This window comes from Martes martes (assembly GCF_963455335.1).
Source record: "Martes martes genome assembly, chromosome: 13".
NCBI lineage: Eukaryota > Metazoa > Chordata > Mammalia > Carnivora > Mustelidae > Martes > Martes martes.
Window position 1 is genome coordinate 40,303,530 of NC_137901.1, and position 19,694 is coordinate 40,323,223.

At 44.0% G+C, this 19,694-nt stretch overlaps 1 protein-coding gene across 7 annotated transcripts in view; it reads left to right on the forward strand.

Annotated features, from left to right (window-relative positions):
* B4GALT6 (beta-1,4-galactosyltransferase 6) overlaps window positions 1-19,694 on the forward strand; it is a 67,310-nt gene that overhangs the window by 39,777 nt on the left and 7,839 nt on the right. For 4 of the 7 annotated variants that reach the window (XR_013967870.1, XM_080822017.1, XM_080822018.1 and 1 more), the window contains 2 exons: window positions 6,940-7,064; window positions 12,806-12,922. Coding sequence is in view for 6 of the 7 variants with exons in the window: in XM_080822017.1 (XP_080678143.1) it covers window positions 6,940-7,064; window positions 12,806-12,922 (242 nt within the window). In the remaining variant the exon portion in view is untranslated. Of the gene's footprint in view, window positions 1-6,406; window positions 6,506-6,939; window positions 7,065-12,805; window positions 12,923-19,694 lie in introns of all 7 variants that reach the window. The other 3 variants (XM_080822020.1, XM_080822021.1, XM_080822022.1) reach the window with 2 other exon arrangements.

Sequence of the window (19,694 nt, forward strand, 5' to 3'; positions counted from 1 at the left end):
CCTGGCCATTCTCTATAATATGCCCCTTTCCCTTCACTTCCTGTGCATTGGGGTCTTTTCCCCAATATCACATGTTGAGATGCTGGAACTGGTGTATTAAGAATATGCAGATTATGACCTGCTGAGTGAGGGCACAAGCCACCTACCTGGGATTGGCAGGAAGCTCCCTCAGCATCTATGCTCCCACTTTGGAGAAGTGAAACCCAAACCCATGGGGTCCTTTTGACTGAACTTACAGTTTCAGTATAACCCCACAAAGGAAGCAGAATCACAAGATTTAATTACTTACAGATCCCAGAAGCAAGGGGGCGCAGTGAGCTGGGGGAAGGGCAGTCCTCTGTTTCAGGTAGAGTGAGAAGGAGACAGAGCAGGGAGCCAGCACCTATCACTTTCAGGGTGCTTGGGGCAGAGATCACTTAAATTTTTTGTGGGCATCGTTCTAAGTGGTAATTTTAAAAGGTGCCCTGGCAAAAGCAAAGCAGAAATTTTTGGTGGAAATCCTAAACTCAAGTCCTTATCTAAGTGTCCAGTTTCTGGGTATGACTAGGGTTATCATTCTTTGAAATGCCTAGGCAACAATTCAGAAAAACCGAGTTGCTTTTCAGAAGAACAATACTTGTTTTTTTCATCACAGTTGACCCGGTGATGCCCAGGTATTAATCTTTAGGGAAAATCATAGGCACTATCTGGACAGTAGAGATTAACCACTGTCAGGGTTTTGGTCACTCAGTTCATAAAACACTTGAGCAAAGCAAAAACGCCAGTCAACAGTCCCAGTAGACAACAATTTGAAATGCTGTCCATAACCGCCCTCCCTATTTGTTGGGGTCCAGCCAAGAAAATAAACCAACATTCCTGGATAAGGTTAAAGTAAGTATTTGATGAAACACTTGGGTGAGATTATGGAATACTTTGTACCTGTTGGGCCATCATTTGTAAATTTGTCTGAAGCTTTCCAGAATTATTTAATATACATGCAGCAGGTGGGGGCCTTGCCAGCACACACAGCCCCTTCCCTGGCCAGTAGATCATCTAAAACAGAATGGTTATCCAGAACTGTCTGTGCTAGAGAATCCTGTTGTTGTGTGAGGGCTGGTCTTTGGTGTCACAACCTCATGTGTTTAGCAGGGCGGTTGACAGGTTGGTATTTGTTTTCATAAATTGTTGTGTGCCCCATGCGGTGGTCCCTAGCCCAGTTCCAGTGAGGGAGAGCAGCAGACCTTGGCTCCATATAATGCGGCTAGATTCTGCCTGGTTTTGACGTGAGGGGGCAGAGAGATGGATGCGGGGTGTTGTGTTCAGTGATTTGTAAGGGGAGCTCCAGGGAGACGAAAGTACACTGCCGTGACCAGATAGGACTCTTGGGGGCTGGCACAGAGGCAGATGCACTGGAGATCGAGTGAAGAAGTGCATGTACAGAGAGCCACGTATGTGTGATAGCCCTGATGCACTGCCCCTGCAGTGGACACGAGCTGCTTCATCAGGGAAGCCAAGATAAGTTGGAGGTTCCTGCTGGATGGCTGGGCGGTGGGGGTTGTTCTTCTGGGGATGAGGCAGAGATCATTCTCATCCATGTGCCGTTGGTGCTTGGGCAGGTGTGGAAGACTATTCAGGGCACTGGGGGACTCCTGCCAAGTATCACATTGTGTGCTGCGAAGTGTCCTGCCTAAGAGCATTTGAGTAGTGTAGAGAGAAGCCCAGCAAGCCACAGGGAGGCATGGGGGCCCTTCTGCTGGTCCAGTGGGGACAGGGTCAGGTAATCAGCTTGGTAGGCCCCTAACTCGGGAAGCAGCCTTTCCTGAGCCTGGTAACATGCCTAGCAATTACAGTGGCCCCCATATGAGCTCTGATTTCTGCCTATTGTATAAAAATAGGATGACTGTTGGAAGGCTTGAATGGGAGGACTGTCTGTTATGTGTGTCCTAGTGGATAATTAGAGAACTCTATCGGTGATTGTCCCCCGGGGAGAGAGAGACTCTGGGGAACTGCTGGGTCCCTAGGGCAGTGGTCTTAGCAGCTTCCACTCTCGGAGGTCAGAGTATGGGACCCCAGATCCTGCTGCCGGGGCTGGGACATTCTAAGTGGTGATGGCGTTGGCTCTCACAGTGGGCTGGCAGTCTTTCAAAGAGCCCACAGCGTCTGAGCAAAGGTTTCTGACTTGTATTTGAGCTGTCTTGGAGTAGAGACCCCTGATCTCCAGAGCTGCCCATACAGAGGGGCCTGTTGGTCATCGTATGTGGGAGGGAGCTGAGTCGAGGGAGACTGATAAGGGGCCTGGAAGCCCTTATGTCTCCTAGGAGCCTCTGTTGGGTTCCTAGGTGAAGGGGCAAAGGGGCTCTTTGCCCTCATCACACTGGCAAACAAGATTTGGCCTTCAGGAAAATTATCTTGCTCATGTTTAGCTACAGCACTGATATGGTTTAATGCCTATTATGCTGTATCTGACACTGTAGTGAGTTGTAACAGTATGGCCTTGTAACTGGGGGAGAGGGGAGCTTTAAGAAGAATTCCTTAGGGGCGCCTGGGTGGCTCAGTCGGTTAAGCCTCCAACTCTTGGCTTTGGCTCAGATCATGATCTCAGGGTCATGGGATCCAGTGACTTGGGCTCCCTGCTCAGCGGGGCGTCTGCTTCCCTTCTTTCTCTCCCTCTGCCCCTCCCTCTACTTGTACTCTCTCTGTCTCTCAAAAGAAATAAATAGATCTTCAAAGAAAAAAAAAGAAGAACTCCTTAGATTCTGGCCCCAAGGGCACCTTCTGGGTTGGAAGTGGTGGGGGGCAGTGGGGGGGTGGGGGATTGCCAATGGAAGCATGATGTTCACCAGGTCATGCCCAGTGATCCCTTCCAGTTTTCCATAGGAGGAGGGGAGCTTCATCTAGGCTTGTCCGCTGCCAGTGAACCTGAGCTGTAGTAACTGTGATGGATGGATGGGCCTGGAGCCAAGCCGTAGAAACCCAAGTGAGGAGAGGTGGAGCTGCTTTCCCTTATCCCTGTTGGACCCCGGAGGCTAGTGGCGGTGGTCCTGGGAGTCTCTTTCCTTGTTTGTCTTCATCTCCTGCGTCGGTAGTTCAGTTCCTTTGGGAGTGCTGTCGCTGTGGTGACAAGTCCGGAGTCTCCCCTAGGATGTCTCTAATAAAAAAGGGCTTCACTACCTTGGGTGGTTTTTTTGTTTGCTGTTTTTTGTATAAATTGTGAATTTTGGGGTCTTTGGCCAAATGGCCAGGGCAGGCATCTTAAGTGCTATAACCAACAGCTCAGAGCTGGTTCAAAAGACCTGTGAGAGCCAACTGGCACCCTTCTCCCCCTCCCCATGGGCAGATTTTTCTAGAAAACATTAGCATTTCTATCTTGTTTAGTTACTTGCCTCTTTTCTTTTCACACTGGTGGTTGGATGTTCTGGTTGGACAGATAGTAACAGGGAGCACCTGGGATGGAGGCGGCCTCTTCCCTGCAACCTCCTGTTCTAGGTTATCCCAGCCAACCCCCTGCGTGTTTGGGGCTCATCCCCACCAGCATGACATGAGCTGATGTGTCTCAGGCCTCAAGAGTGTAGCAGCCGCATGGAGGCATGTTGATATGCCACACTGCTCAATGCAGCCCAGGCCATGTGAGCAGGGGTCCTGCAAGTGTCTCGTGGTTTTTCAGCCACCACTGGGCACACGGAAGAAGCTGCTACCGTGTTTTCAGGGCCCCTGCTTTTAGTGAGAATTCGTTTTGCTGTACCAGGCCAGGAGCAGGGCTCCTGATATCCCGTGAAGCTGGGGGATCATTTGTGACAGCAGCAAGGAATGTGGCAGCCCAGGAGTTGCTGGCCTCGGCAGCCTTGGCCACCCGGAGCTCCATGCTGCCCCCCTAGAACTGCCTCTGCCGTGGGTCCTGGCCGGCTTGCCAAGCTTGACACCCCAGCCCCAACCAGCAACATGGTAGGCACAACCTCCCCCTGGGTCCCTCCTCTAAGGGCACTCTCCTTGCTCCTGGGACCTCACCCGCATCCCCTCTCCCTGCCCGGGGAAAGGAGGCCGAGCCCTGGTGTTCATGGTTATCAGCTCACCTTGGCCAGGTGCTAGGACTTCTGCAGGCAAGTATTGCCAGCTTCCTCCAGATCTGCTACCTCGCCAGCACTCGTACCTCAGCTGGGGCCTGCTGGCAGTCGTCTTTGCAGGCAGTCTGGCTTTGACAGCAGCCACAGTTTGGGGGGGGGCTCTGTGGCCATGTCTGACCGCCGCAGTGGACAGCGGCGCCTAGCCATGCCACAGACTGCCAGCAGGCAGGGCTCCCTCCCTGGGAGACTGAGCCTGGCAGAGGGCATTAGGAAGCTGTTGGCAGCTCCGGGGCGTCGTGCGGGGCTACAGGCTGCACGCACAGTCGTCTCCTCATTGCCAGTTGTGCTGAGAAATAGGACTGGTGTGCTGAATTAAGGACACCCAGAGGATGACTTGCTGCCACCTGGGATTGGCAGGTAGCTCCCTCAGCATCCACGCTCCCACTTAGGGGAAGTGAAACCCAAACCCATGGGGTCCTTTTGACTGAACTTACAGTTTCATATAGCCCCATAAAGGAAGTAGAGTCACAAGATTTAATCGCTTACAGATCCTAGATGCAAGGGAGTGCAGTGAACTGGGAGAAGGACAGGCCTCTGTCAGGTGGAGTGAGCAGGAGACAGAGCAAGGAGCCAGCACCTATCACTTTCAGGGGGCTTGGGGCAGAGGTTGCTTAACTTTTTTTGTGGGCTTCATTCTACGTGATTATTTAAAAAGGTGCGGTGGGAAAAGCAAAGGAAGAATTTATGGCAGGAATCCTAAAGTCACGTCCTTATCTAAATGTTGGGCCTCTGGGTAGGTGTGAGTAGGGTTATCATACCTTGAAATGCCTTAGCAGCAACTCCGCAAAACAGTCTGTTGGTCTCATCACAAGTCACCCCATCACAGTAAGTGTGCGCTGCTTCTTCCTCCTCTCTCTGGTCCCATTTTCAGTGTTCCTCGTGGTGGCAGTCCTGTCTTGGAGGCCTGTCCTCTACCCGCCACCCCCCTCCCTTCACAAATAGTAACACTGTGACCACTGGCATGCAGTGTCATGCCACTGGGTCGTCTTCGGCCATCAGCCAGTAAGAGATCAGGATTTCAGAGCCAAGAGCAGTAAGCACACGGGAAGGCTGCCGAGGGACTCTGGGAATGTGCATGGTGGGGCAGTCGGAGGGGAGGTGAACTCGGGGTGCCTCGAGCATTAGAGAGGAAAATGGTGGCCCCTGCAGGCCGTGTCCGCGGAGAAGAGAGATAGACAGCTAGCTTCCTAATTTGCCAGCACACGCGTATTTTAGATGAGAACTACACGAAATGATACTGGAGAGAGCTGCTGACTGTGCTGATGATGGCCACTGGGTCAGGCCCTGTCAAGCTGGAGCACGGACAAAGAAATCGGTGTCACCCCCATCAAGAATCTCAGCTTCGGGGACTTCTGTGAACTGCCTGTAATTTAGCCTAATGACTATCATTTTAGCCGTCACGCACACCACTAAGTGCATCCGATTTATCTGTGTGAGTTTTATTTGATTACGGTGGTAGATCCCGTGTTTGTCCGCAGAACTGACTTGGGCTCATCAGTCTCACGTCATGACCTGCTCTTTCTCCGCAAGTTCATAGGTTACTCTTTCCTTTAGGTGACTCTTGTCACACGAAAGCCTGGGTAATTGGTTGTAAAAGACCACAAACATTGTCAGGAGAACTGGCAGGCGTGAGAAGATGGCACATTTTTCCCCAGCTTACCCTCTGAACTGTAGACATTTGTATTTTAAAATACTTCTCTTTGGCCTGCGTCTGTGTTTCGTGGACGCTGCTGGTCTCCTGCCTACTCAGGAGGAGGGAGGGATGGGAAGGGAAGGGCTCCGTCCAAGAGGAGCTGAGGGTTGTATACGTGGGATCAGGGCCACTCAGGCTCAGAGGACTTGAAGTGGGAAACCTCATTTGTTGGTATGTATTTCATGAGATGAAGAGTGAGTCAGAACTTAGTTCTGTAAGTTCTTAGTGCTGCTTTTGATTGAGGTAACAGGTGGATGGAATTGGATGGAACAGGTGGACGGATGGAATGGCTTTCCATCCAGGAGTCTTTCCTATTTCAGTGGTATACAGCGGAGAAGCTCCTAGGAAAAACACCTCCGGGAATATGTTTGTTAATTCAGAGAGCGAATGCCTAGTAGGCCAGAAACATCTTAAAAGCCTGTAGTTTTCCACTTTTGCATATCAAGGGGATACTGCGTAGGTACTAAAAATATAAATTCGTTGAGTTGTGTTTGCAAATTCTCTTAAGACGTGTGAGTGAAGTAGAGGAGAGTAATAACAGCTAGCGTATATTGAGTGCGTGCCTTTGTGGCTGACACGCTGCTTGATCCTTCACGTGCACTATTTTATCTAGTGGATGCAGCCACATGGGGAGGCAGGTGTCACCATCTACTTTTACAGAGAAGGCGGCTGAGGCACAGAGAAGTTCCATAGTGTCCCTAGTGCACAGAAGGTAGGATTCAGCAGCTCCCTGCCAATCTAACTGCTTCATTAACCCTTATGTACTGTGCTCTCCTGCTGCCTATGTTGGTTATGTTGAAACTGAAAGTCCTTTTAAGAGACTTGAATACATTGTAACATTATAATAATAAGCTAATTTGTAATGACATGCAAACATTTCCCAAAGAATAGTAAAATATTCACTGTAGTACTCAGAGCAAAAAAATTTAACAATTTGATTTATCTTTGGCTTATTTACCAAAGACGGTGGAGTGCTCGCATCAGGTATCATCCCGACAAGAACCGGAAGGGGGTGGTACTAACAGTTACGTGGTGATAACAGGAGTGCACTGGACTGTCCTGGCAGCCAAGTCACGCCGTCACCCTACTGACTGTTGTTTGTCTTGCTCCCTATTAAAACAGTTCTTCACGTGTTTGACCTTCTAGGGGGATTCCTCAATGTCAATGTAAGTGAAATCAGTTTTGATGAAATTCATCAACTCTTCTCCAAGGATTTAGATATTGAGCCAGGAGGTCACTGGAGGCCTAAAGACTGTAAACCCAGATGGAAGGTGAGGTAAATTTTTTTCTAAGTAATGTCATTGTTCTTGTGCATCTGAGTGAGGAAAAGTGCGTTTGATTCAGGATATACAGTGAAATACATTTGTCTCTTGAAAATTTAAGACTTCAGAAGTTTTGCATTTAATGTGTAGGTGTTCACAGTTCAGGTACGATCTAGTAGTGTTCCTTGTGAAGACTCTGACCAGACTTGCGTGTTAACAAAATACGTGCTCGTGTGCATCTCGTGGAGATCCTGCTAATAAATGCCTCACTTGAGATTGGCTTGGAAAACAGCTTTTCTCCTCCTGTTTTCCTGTTTCCTTCTCTGCCTCCTGCTGCTATCCCTAATGATTACTGTCACCTGCAGGCATAGCCCCACCAAGTCCTGAACCGTGATTTCCAGGTGGGTCTCACGTTGGGGTTCCTCAGAGTCCTGGAACCTTGACGGGGCAGCTCAGAGGTCCCTGTGGGACGCAAAAAGGAGAACTTTGGTATTTCAGAAGGCAGAGCCCAAGCTTTTTATCTTTTTGACATGTCAGAGTTCTAATTAATGTTTTGTTTGAAAAACTATAAGGGAGTAGGTCTGCCTCTGCTGCTTAAAATAAATTGAAAACCGTGATTTAAATCAGAGTTGCTCACAGTACTGTGAAATTGGCTAGTGGGTGCGTATTCTGGTAAGGCGGTTATGTTTGAGTAGGAAGTAGCATTCACATAATTCAAGTTAAAACTACATATGGTTAAATCATACGTTCTGTCCTCAAGGATTGCGATATAGCCTTAATTTGGAAAGAGTTTTCAATTCCTCTTTTCGGTATTAGTATTTTGCTAAAATATATGTCTTTTTGTACACAAAATCACTGCTGAGAGGGAGAATTTAGATGAAAGCCCTCTGACTTAATTGGCCTTGAACTCTGTGTGTTTGGGGAAGTGTGTTATTTATACCTGCATCCCTACCGCAGAGTATGTTGTCTTCTCTAAGGTAAGCCCTAAACCTGGTTTTGTTGAATTGAGGTTATGAGATAAATAAATGTCTTGAGACAAATTATTAAATACAGGTTTGGTTGTTTTTTGTTTTTGTTTTTTTTTTGTTTTTTTGCCTCAAACAAGTTGTAAAGCTTCTTAAATAAATTCCAGTACAAATTTTGGCAGATCGTTTATTTTACAGTTATCTGTTCAGATTCCATTAATAAATGAATCTTCGTATTTCACGACTGATTTTTCCCACACTTGTAGGTAAAATAGGGTCTAATTTACACAATTCTACTTTTAAAAAATGTCCCAGGCAAATAAATTATTTTTCTTACTTGGGTGATGAGTGTGTATATTGAATGCAAATGAGAGAAAAAAGCACAATTAATCACAATGGCTATGGGGTAGTGTGGAGTTGGTCCTCAGACATATCAGTGTGGGGTACAGCATGCTGCACAGGTGTGCATGGTGTGATATGGTGAAATAATTTGGGATTGAAAAATTTTATTTTTTTTTATTTTAATAAACATATAATGTATTTTTATCCCCAGGGGTACAGGTCTGTGAATCGCCAGGTTTACACATTTCACAGCACTCATCATAGCACATACCCTCCCCAATGTCCATTTCCCCACCACCCTCTCCCGTCCCCCCTCCCCCCAGCAACCCTCAGTCTGTTTTTTGAGATTGAGTCTTTTATGGTTTGTCTCCCTCCCAATCCCATCTTTTCATTTTTTCTTTTCCTACCTCCCCCCAACCCCCCCGCATTGCGTCTCCACTTCCTCATATCAAAGAGATCATATGATAGTTGTCTTTCTCTGATTGACTTATTTCACTAAGCATGATACCCTCTAGTTCCATCCACGTCGTCGCAAATGGCAAGATTTCATGTCTTTTGATGGCTGCATAGTATTCCATTGCATGTATATATACCACATCTTCTTTATCCATTCAGGGATTGAAAAATTAAGTATTCTTGTTCTCTCTTCATTGGTCTGTATCAGACACTGGATTTTAAATTTTATAGTTTGTTTTCTTCTCATTTTCTGGGAGAAAGGTCTATCACACACAGAAGTAGTTCCTGTTTTAAAGATTTTAGTAGACAGTAAGCTCCTTGTGAGTGACTAGGTAACAATATTGGAAGTGGAGTTCCTAGGAGTAAGCTAATTCAAGGATCTAAAAATAAGCTTATTTTATTAAGGAACTGTATGGTAATGGCTGCTCTTATTTCAACTTGATACAAGGCCTTCTCAGAAAAGTTTCTAGTTCTGAGCTATGCAGCTAAAGGTAAGAGACGAAATCTGGACATCATTCAGAGGTGACTTGAATTTGCCATATTTAACTAATTAAGTAAGGACTCTCCTTGTCCTCTCTCTGCCCCCGACTTGTTCACACTTTCCTAACGTCCCATTCCAATCTTAGAACAGAGCTGAGAGGGAGAAAAAGAATTACTAGATTTATGTTACACATGGGCTACCAACATGATTCTTAATATTTGAGGTTTTTTTCTTTAAAAAAAAAAAAAACAACTAAGTTCATTGATGGCCTATTCATTGGAACTGAGATCTTCCAAATCAAATGATTTCAGCAATTCTCAGGTGTTGTTGAACACTGGAGGTTCAAGTGGAAAATTCAGCACATGTTGGAGGCCTTGTGGAGGAAGGCAAGCTTATTTTGAAGGGGGGTGTGTAGAAGGCGAAGATGGCGATGCTTTTCCGAACATTAAAAGTAAAGTGTTCACCTGTGGCTTTGCCTTTCCATTTGGGGGTCAATGGGAGGTCTGAGCCACTTCTGACTAAAACCTAAAGGCTGAAAGTACCAGGCAGTGCCCGCTGCATGTTTCTGTTCAGAGTCACGGGGTTCTGTTTCTCGTCTTTGATGGCTCAGAGATGAGTCCCAGCCACCTGTGCAGAAGAAGCACCCAGGTAAAAATGATGATTCTTGAACATAGTGCTCAGACATTCTGATGCTCTTGGTGGGAAGGGACAAGAACCTTTTTTATCAAGTGCCTCCTGTTTGAGAAGCTCCTGTAGACACTGGAGGTGGGAAGGCTGAGAAAGAGGGAGCTGGAACACTGCGGAGAATGAGAGCTCAGAGGCTTCTGCTGTGTTCCATCCTAGGCAGTGGGAGACTAGTGAGCCCTCGCTGGAGGCAAGCGTGGAGCCGGGTCACCCAGGGACACCATAGCTGCTGGTGTGCTCGAAGTTTGAAAGTAGGACACATACTTGGTGGGAAATAGCATGTAGTAAACACTTTTCTTGCTGATCTTCTCATGCTCAGAATAAGAGAAAATAAGCGAGAAAAATAGGTGCATAAATTCAGTAAGATTAGTAGTTTAAAGTGAGTGCCAACTGAATGGGATAATTTTGCTTGAATAAGAGGTGGTGCGGAGAGATTCATGAAGATGAAGTGTTATTTTGCAGAAGGTAATGACCAGATGTTTTGTGTCTCCACTGGAAATGCATCAACAGGAGAGTAGCTCAAACAGCAACTTAGGGTACCCGCCAAAAATGCCCTGAAACAGAGGTTATTAAACCTTGAAATAGATTATTGCAGAACACTGAGATCTTCGTTTTCTAGGCAATAAATTGTAAACTTTTTGAGAATGTCATTCCACAGCCACAAGAAGGGACATGCCAAAAGAATTTCTAAGATATCATTTAGCTTTGTTTTAATAAAAACTTTACTTTAGGCAAAATATTCAAAATATTTGATAGCTGTTTCATTAAAAAATGGACATTTATTTGCTATTAAGAGAACAGTTTAGCTTATTTTGAATTTGCCAAGACATTGGTTATTTCATTTCCCATATTCTCAGTTTCTTTATAAGATTAAGAAAGAAAAACAGCTCTTGATATTTTAAATCCTTCATTGAACAAACGACTGTATTAGGGACTATGACTTTGTTTATTCTTAGATGTTCAACTCATCACTCAGTGTAATTGCATTTAATTAACATAGACTCAGCAGCCATTTAATAGCTTCTTTCCTTAAATATCCATAATTCTCCTTACCTGCTTTTATAGCCCATTTATATTATGTCCTAGGCAGCTAATTTGTGGCCAAATTCAGAATGAGGAAGGGCAAGCTTGATGCTTATTTCTGCAGAAGTTCTCACGCTGTTCACTTCAGATAAGGCCAGTGGTAGGGGTCTTTCTTGCCATCTGACTCCTTCCTCTCCTTTGACTTTTCGTAGCAGTTCACTCTCCTAAGAGTGAACCTAGGGGTCCCTACTAGCTTTGGGAGTTGTACTGATTTGGGAACAGTGTGGCTGCACCAGCAGTGGACAGTGACTCCCACCAGCAGGTCCCCAGTCACGGAGTGGGCGGTGATCGAAGGGACTCTTAGATGTGGGGTAGGTTTGCTCCAGCAGCCTTGTGGCCCTCAGTTCAAGAGGTGCCTTATGAGAAAGCCAAATAGGAATGGGATCCAAAGTGGGGCTGGCAGAGGCACAAGAGCCTCTTGAGCTCCTACCACATACCAAATATAAGACAGTGTGAACATGAAGACAGCAGCATTTTAGCGGTCATCGTGCCTTCCTGCATTAAGAGAACATTAGTGGTGGTATTTCTAGTTTAGATGTTCTTAGTTTCGCTAAACTACCTTTTTGGGCTTTTTAAAAGAAAACTAATGTTTAGAAAACATTTGAGTTTTTCAAGAGCAAAATCTAAATTGTAGGGCAACTTAGCTTGTATGACAAAGTTTGGATCCAGGAAATAGGGGATTTGAATAAGTGATGATTGATAATATTCATTTATTCTTATTTTATATGAACACATTTTATGTATATGTTGTTTTTTAGCCTTGATTTTCAGAGTCCCAATACATTTTTTCCCTATTAGAAGAAACATTGATTTACTGAGAAACCATTTAATTTCCATATATATGTTTTTTTCTTTTGTCCTTTAGATTATGTAAGAAACACATTTTTTTGGCTGTTTAAAAAAGATAAATTTCTCTCTTTTCTGCTGTTTACATTTCTTTTTTTGTTAAGCTTCACTTTAAACTCAGTATTATCCTATCACTGAAATAAATATAACATGTATCAAAAATTCAGTTGTGCATTTTGATTAATTGAAAGATATTAATATAATTATGATACTTCTATTATATATCCCTTATATTTCTCAAAATAACTCTAGGCCAGGTAAGTCGTGTGTAGGATAGTAGATATTCAATTGGGATCTCTTTTAATTTCAGTTCAAAAACCATGAATTTATTATTTATGACCTACTTTAAAACCTAGAAGTTACTCTTGACACATCCCTTCCCCTAACTCCTTCTATCCCATCCATAAACCAGTCCTAAGTTACTTCTTAAATGTTTCAAAATTCATGTACCTCTCCTCTCCTCCACTCTACCCTCAGTTCTAGCTACCATTGCCTCTTGTGTTGACTAATTGCATTAATGTCCTAACCAGAAACCTGAATATATTTTGGGCTTTTTCCAGTCTACTCTCCATGGTAGTGTCTGCCATCCCCAAATGGGATTTTATCACTTTTAACGAATCTTTCCACGATTTCCCATGGTGGTGGTAGAATAAAGAGGCAGTCTAAGGAGTGGCCCTCAGAGCCCACTTATACCTCCCCAGGTTCACAAGACCCTAAGTGGCACAAAGGCAAGGGCCATGTCTGTGTTTTCTCACTGTTGGATCTCTGGTGAGAAAATCCATAAAGGTAGGACTTTAAAACCTTCAGAAATTTTTTTAAGGATCAGTTTTTATCTTTACCTCCAGGGCTTGCTGTTCTATTTATTTATATATGTGACTATTTTGTTTTTAAAGGTGGCAGTTCTCATTCCTTTCCGTAATCGCCATGAACATCTTCCGATTTTTTTCTTGCATCTGATTCCAATGCTCCAGAAGCAGAGGCTGGAATTTGCCTTTTATGTCATTGAACAGGTGAGAATGTTATTCTTTTCTTTCAATTTTTAAAAATTTTTTTAAAATTTTATTTTATGTTTTTTTTAGAGAGAGCATGTGTGTAAGTGGTGGGGGAGGGGGAGAGAGAGCGGGAGAGAAAGACTCTCAAATGGGCTCCATGCTCAGTGCAGAGCCCGATGTGGAGCTTGATCTCACAACCCTGAGATCATGACCTGAGCTGAAATCAGGAATTGGACACTTAATCGACTGAGCCACACAGTGTCCTAGGTGAGAATATTTTTCAAAATGGTACCTAAGTGTACTGGAACTTAATAAATTCTTAGATATGGTGGGATTTAAAAATGTTTAGCTTAGAGTGAATCTTTGGTTTCATATTTGGGTAAATTCTTATTTGGGATTGAGTATGTTACATATGCCACATTTGTTAATCCATTTATCAGTTGATGTGCTCCTTTTGTTTTTAATCATCATGTCTTACCTATTAAAATGAAACTTGGAAAAAATTTTTTAATTTTTTTATAAACATATAATGTATTTTTAGCCCCAGGGGTACAGGTCTGTGAATCGCCAGGTTTATACACTTCACAGCACTCACCAGAAACTTTTTTAAAATTAGTCTTCATATTATCAGCTAATTTTTTTCTATAAATATTTTTCATATCTCAGTATTCCATACATTACAATTTCTTTCAGTCTTATTTGAACGCTTTCAGGATAGTTACCATACTTTTAGTTTTTTCCACCTCTGTCATTACCTAGTTTTATACTTAAAGTATTGTCTTGGATTTCTTCCCTCATCTTTCCCCATCCCCAGCTCCCAAGCCCTAGGCACTTGCTGAATTTTATCAGTGATTTCTAGGTAGCATTTCTAAAAAGGTGCATTTCATTTGTGTTTCAAATATATTGTAATTTGGGTACTTTTGGTTTTGACCTTGATAACCTCATTTTATCCTGATATTCCTTCTTTTTACTCACACTAAACCTGACTAAAAATGGATTTCCTTACTTATCAGTAGACAGAAAGTGACCTAGCTTATATTATTAGAGGCTCCTTTGTTGTGTTTTCTTTTTGAAACATATTCAAATTTTGTTCCTAAGATTATTATATATAATATGTTTTCCCAGCTCCTTTGTGGCTTATTCTAGATCTCCTCTTAGCTTTTTGCCGTATTTCCTCCCCTGGAAATACTTGATGTTTATTATAACTTACACTTCTCTGTATGTAAATCACCTTTTTAAGGCGATTTGTTCCCATGCAGTGATGCATATAGTGTGTGTGTACTTTCTAATGTGACAACCTATACTATGAAAATGGATTTTTTTATTATCTGATAACAAATCAAAACTTTTAACTTCTTTCATGATAGCCATAGTTAAAAAACCTCTAGGTCAGTTTTACCAACTGCTAGTTTCCTTTTTTGAAACTTCAGTCTCCTAATGTGTAGGGAGGTGAGATGTCTGGGTCTGTGTTTTTACAGTCCTCCGCTCTACCAGCTGAGCTATGGAAGAGGGCACTGTGTTTGTGCTTTTAAAGGCATATTCTTCTGAGAGTCCAGCACCACTGAATTATTTTGTGTAGGTGAAAAAGCAACCTTTACAAACCAGCTAAGATCCATATTTTATAAATCATTTAAGTCTAAATCTCAGCCTTGATCAGTATTAATTCAGCCCATGTATCTGATGGTGGGTGGTTTTGAGGTAGTAACGTTTTTACCACATATGAAAAAGAAGAGTGATTCTTCTGCTGGACTGGAGCCCAGAAGAGCCAAGCACTTGAAGAACAGCTTAGAAGTCCTAGTGAAATAGGGAACAGTGAACACACATTTACCACTTCTCTTTTTCAAACTCCTAAAATGAGAGTGAAAGAAAAAAACTTAAAAAAAAAGTTTTAAACCAGAAGGACAAAAGAGTCGGTCGTTGAGAGATTTCAACACATTTCTGGACGTCAGGAAGCAGATGGGGCACTCACAGCTCCTGTAATAGAGCAGAGGATGTTCAAACCCACATGCTTGTGGAGGGTGATGGTGACAAGTGTTGAGTCAGTTTGCTGGACAAAGTCCCGCAGATCCCGGCAGTTGAAAGATGTCACAGGTAGACTGAATTACAGGGCTAAAGTAACAGGGTTGTTTAAAAGTTTGATTGCAAAACAATCAAATTCCCAGTTCCCCATCTTTGCTTATGCTGCCAAGTGATTACTCCATTGTGTCTTGTAAAAAATCAAAGTTTAAGTTTGTCCTCTGGAGAAACCACACCGGAGAAAGTCCTGACTGTGCTGGCCCAGCTCAGCGTGGGGGGGTTTGGAGCAGAGGGGCTAAGCAAGTTTGCATGCCAGCTCTAGGGACCCCTCAGGCCTTTCTCTGTCTGGTTTTTTGAAGCCAGCAGTTAGGTACGAATCCCCCCAACCCCTCCAACAGAGGCACGGCATGACTAGTATCTTTGTTAGAGAAACAGATTAGCCCCAAGGGAAAGATGCCTCATCTAATATTTAGAAATTTCCAAAGGAAGATCCAGCTCATCACTTTATCAGTTCCATGAAGCCCTTTCCTTCATTCAACAATGGGGTTACAGCAGTGAGCTCAACAAGGCAAGGCCCTTGTTCTGATGAGGAGAGATGGACAGGACATAACTTGTGATATGTCAGGAGGGGCTCGGGGCTGAAAGGGCAGAGAGAGCAGTAAAGGTAGGGAGATGTGCTCTTTTATACAGACTGTTCTGGGAAGGCCTCTTGGGGGAGGTGAAGTTGGGGCAGCCTTGAGTCATGTGATGGGATGTGGATTCCAGGCCAGTGTGTCTGTCCAGTGCTGGAGCGCTGGGTGGGGGACGGTGTTAGGGAGGAAGTCCAAGAGGGCGTGAGAAGCAATAATGGAGGGCGGACAAGCCAGGGTGGGGACATGGATTATCACCAGTGAGGCTGGAAGACACTGGAGGGTTTTCAGTAGAGCAGTGACATGATCTAACTGAGGCTTTGAAAAGATGACTGTGGTGAGAGCAGACAGAGTGGGGCAGGAGCGGAGACGAGGGCAGCTGTGGCGCTTTGCAGAAGTCCGGCAGGAGGAGACATGGGCTTGCGCTGCCGCGGTGGCCGAGGGGTAGGTGAGCTGTGGTGGGGTTTAGCTGACTCTGTCAGGTTGAAAAGTAATATTATTGCTGATGAATCAGATGTGTGTTGTGAGTGATGGAGAACTGTCCGCAGTGCTGGCATCAGTGTCTTGAACAAGGGTGTTGCCATTTTCTGGGCTGTCAACATGTAGGGCATGGGAGAGGAATGGGGCTTTTGGTTTTATATTTTAGTTTGGTTTAAGGATTTGCTTATGCACAGGTGTGGTGTATGTGCATGTGTGGTGTATGTGTTTGAGTCAAGAGTGGGATGCCACGGAGCTCTCATAGCTTCGTGGAGACTCTCCCCAGCTTTTTAGAGACTGACTCTCAAGCACGAATGCCAAGGCTACTCAGATCTTGAAGAAAGCTTGCACAAGAGGGGATAAAACCAATCCAAGAGAAGGAGTGTAGAGAATAGAGACAATGAAGGAAACAGAGAAAATCTTAAAAGAACAACAAAAGCTCATAATCAATATCCACAGAGAGAAAAGATCATGAATCTGCAAAAATAGGGCGTCATAAAGGAAGAGTAGTCAGAATAAGGATGTTATTGTAAACGAAAATGCCTGAACTAAACAAAACTGAGTACAATGGCTGGAAGATAAACTTAAGAAAATAACTCCTAAAATAGAACAAGACGTAAAAAAAAAAAAGAAAAAAGAAAAAAAAATAGAACAAGACATAAGAAATTAAGACTCTCAGTCAGCACCAGTGTGTCATGGGGTAACCACCACCCAGATGGCCCGCAAGGGTTTTTGCCTCTGTGCAGCCAGACCCCTGTGTCGTCTCTTCCCACAACGAGTATGGGCTGACTTTCCTGGGCGGCCAGACTGCAGGAGCGGCAGTGTGTGACTTCTGAGGGCGGGTCAGAAAGACCTGGCTGCTTCTGCCTTGGTCTCTTGGATCCCTCACTGTCAGGGAAGCCAGCTGCCAGGTCACGAGGACACTCGGGCAGCCCTGGGGAGGGGAAACCAACTTGGCAGCATCATCTTGCTGGCTGTGTGAGGGAGCTCCCACCCCCCCCCCCGCCCCCCACTCCGGAAGCGGATCTTCCAGGCCAGGCCGAGATGTCATGGAGCAGAGAGAAGGCATCTGTGTGGTTGTGTCCCAGTTCCCTGCTCACAATTAGCAGTAGACTCACTAATCCAAGTTCTGGAAAAGCAGAGCACAAAAAAACTAGGGAGGGAGTAGGGGGGAAAAGTCCAAAGCAATAATATAAGAAAGTTTCCCAGAAGGAAAGGCATGTCTTCAGATTGAAGGAACTCACAGGTACACGTGAATAAAATCTAGATCCACTGTGAAGCATGTTATTTTGAAATTGTAGAATACGAATTAAAAAGAGAAGATATCAAGAAGAAATTCTGTAGAATTTCCAGTGATTATATATCAGGATCATAGGAAACTTCTCAGTAATGCTGATAGCTAGAAGATTGTGGATCCAGGCCTTTATAATCCTAGCGGAGGAGCACCTGGGTGGCTCAGTGTGGGTTAAGTGCCTGCCTTCTGCTCGGGTTATGATCCCAGGGACCTGAGTCCCAGCTCTGGTTCCTTGCTCAGCAGGGAGCCTGCTTCTCTCTCTGCCTCTGCCTGCTGCTCCCCCTGCTTTGTACTCTCTCTCTCTCTCTCTGACAAATAAATAAATAAAATTAAGAAAATAATAATTCTAGAGAATGTGATTTTTAGCCTAGAAATTTTTACCCAGCCAAAATGTCGATCAGTTGTGAGGTAGACTGATGATAGAGAGATAGATAGATTTTTTTTTTCATGGACCCTTACTTAGGAAGCTGCTGAGGGATGTGCCTTAACAAATGGAGAAAGCCAAGTCAGGGACAGGGGTGATGCCAGGGAATGAAGAAGGTCCTAGGATGAGAGGTGCTCATGGTTAGACCTCTCCAGACTGGAGCAAGAATCCAGGGCAGTGGGAATTGGCTTTGGGCTTGAGTAGATGGAAAAGGAGTTGATAGATGACTTGATGTGCTCGAATTACATCAATTATTAATACGTAAAATGTTCATCTGTTGGGGCTTTTGTATAGAGTAATAATAGAAAACTAAGGAAACAGAAGCTGGTCATTAATCCCAGTTTAAAAAAACAGCATCATATTTCACTTGGCACTCAAGAAGTGTGTGTGTGTGTGTGTGTAATTTATTTGAGATAGAGCGAGAACACAAAGGGAGAGGGAGAATGAGAAGCAGACTCCCTGTTGAGTGGAGAGCCTGATGTGGGGTTCAATCCCAGGACCCTGAGATCATGACCTGAGCCAAAGGCAGATGCCCAACCAGTCAAGCCACTCAGGTGCTCCTGCACTCAGGAAATATTTATGCAATCCTAATGATGTAAATTATGATATAACTCTATTGGGAAAATGGATGGAGGGGCAGTGAGTATGGTGGTGTGAATCCTCAGTGGCCATGGTAGGAAGTCCGTAGACAATGGCTAACATTAATGAAGCCAGGAAATGTCAGAACTCTCATCACCTTGCAATATGGAGAGGCATGCCGGAATAAACCACTAGAGGAGGTGAAATGCTCTGCTTTTGGAAGGTGAAGATAGGTTAGACATAGACATCTTATTTTGATTATAAGCCAAAAAGTATTATGTCCACACTTAATAAAACCAATTTTTTAAAACCTTAAAGGAATTTGTTCACACTGATGTTGATGTGCCAGTAGTGACACTGTAATTTAACTTAACTCCCTTTCCTTTTTATTCTCCTTTTCAATGGTGAAAAAAGAAGCTGTGAAAAGTAAAAGTAAAGTAAAGTTGTGCAGGGCTTGGGACTGGAAATTAGTTTCTCCCTCTGGCGGCAGCCCTCTGGTGATGACTGTGCTGTGTATCTTCATTGGCTTCTGTCATCATCTTATTTTGTTTTCTAGTTTGGAAATGATTTTGAGAAATATTGCTAAGGCGTGGGTAATTGCTGTTTAATTTCCTTCAGATACAGAATGAAGCAATTTAATTGCCGGTGCACCTCCATATAATTTCCCTCATAAATAAAGGGAAGTGAATATTCTGTAGGAAGTTGGGTTCTGTATAATAAGTTCCCATCTTCTTGTCCCTTAAAGTGTTCTTGGTTTGTATCATAAGCAAGAATAATAAAAATAGGAAGTGTTTGTTGCCCATGCACTTTAATAGACTTTTCTTAATAATAAAGGTAAATGGTTGTAATAAAGGTAAATGGTTGTAATAAAGGAAGTTGGGTTTTGTGTCGTAAGTTTCACTTCTTTATGTCTCTCAAAATGTTCGTGTCTTTATTGTAAGAATTAACAGTACAGAATTAGCTCTCACTGGCCTTGTTCCGTAAGCAGAGGCTTACTGTTTGTCCTGTCCCAGTTAACTTCATGCTTCTCTTAGCCTTGATGCATATGGAAAGCTTCCTTAAAAAATACAACCTATATTATTATTTTTTTAAAGATTTTATTTATTTATTTGACAGAGACACAGCAAGAAAGGGAACAGAAGCAGGGGGAGTGGGAGAGGGAGAAGCAGGCTCCCCGATGAGCAGGGAGCCCAATGTGGGGCTCGATCCCAGGACCCCGGGATCATGACCTGAGCCGAAGGCAGATGCTTAATGACTGAGGCACCCAGGCACCCCACAACCTATATTATTTTCAATGGTTTTATTTTTTTCTCTCAGTCCTAAGTGATCTGTATTCTGATGTATTTGAAGTAAAATGGAAACAACCCGTAA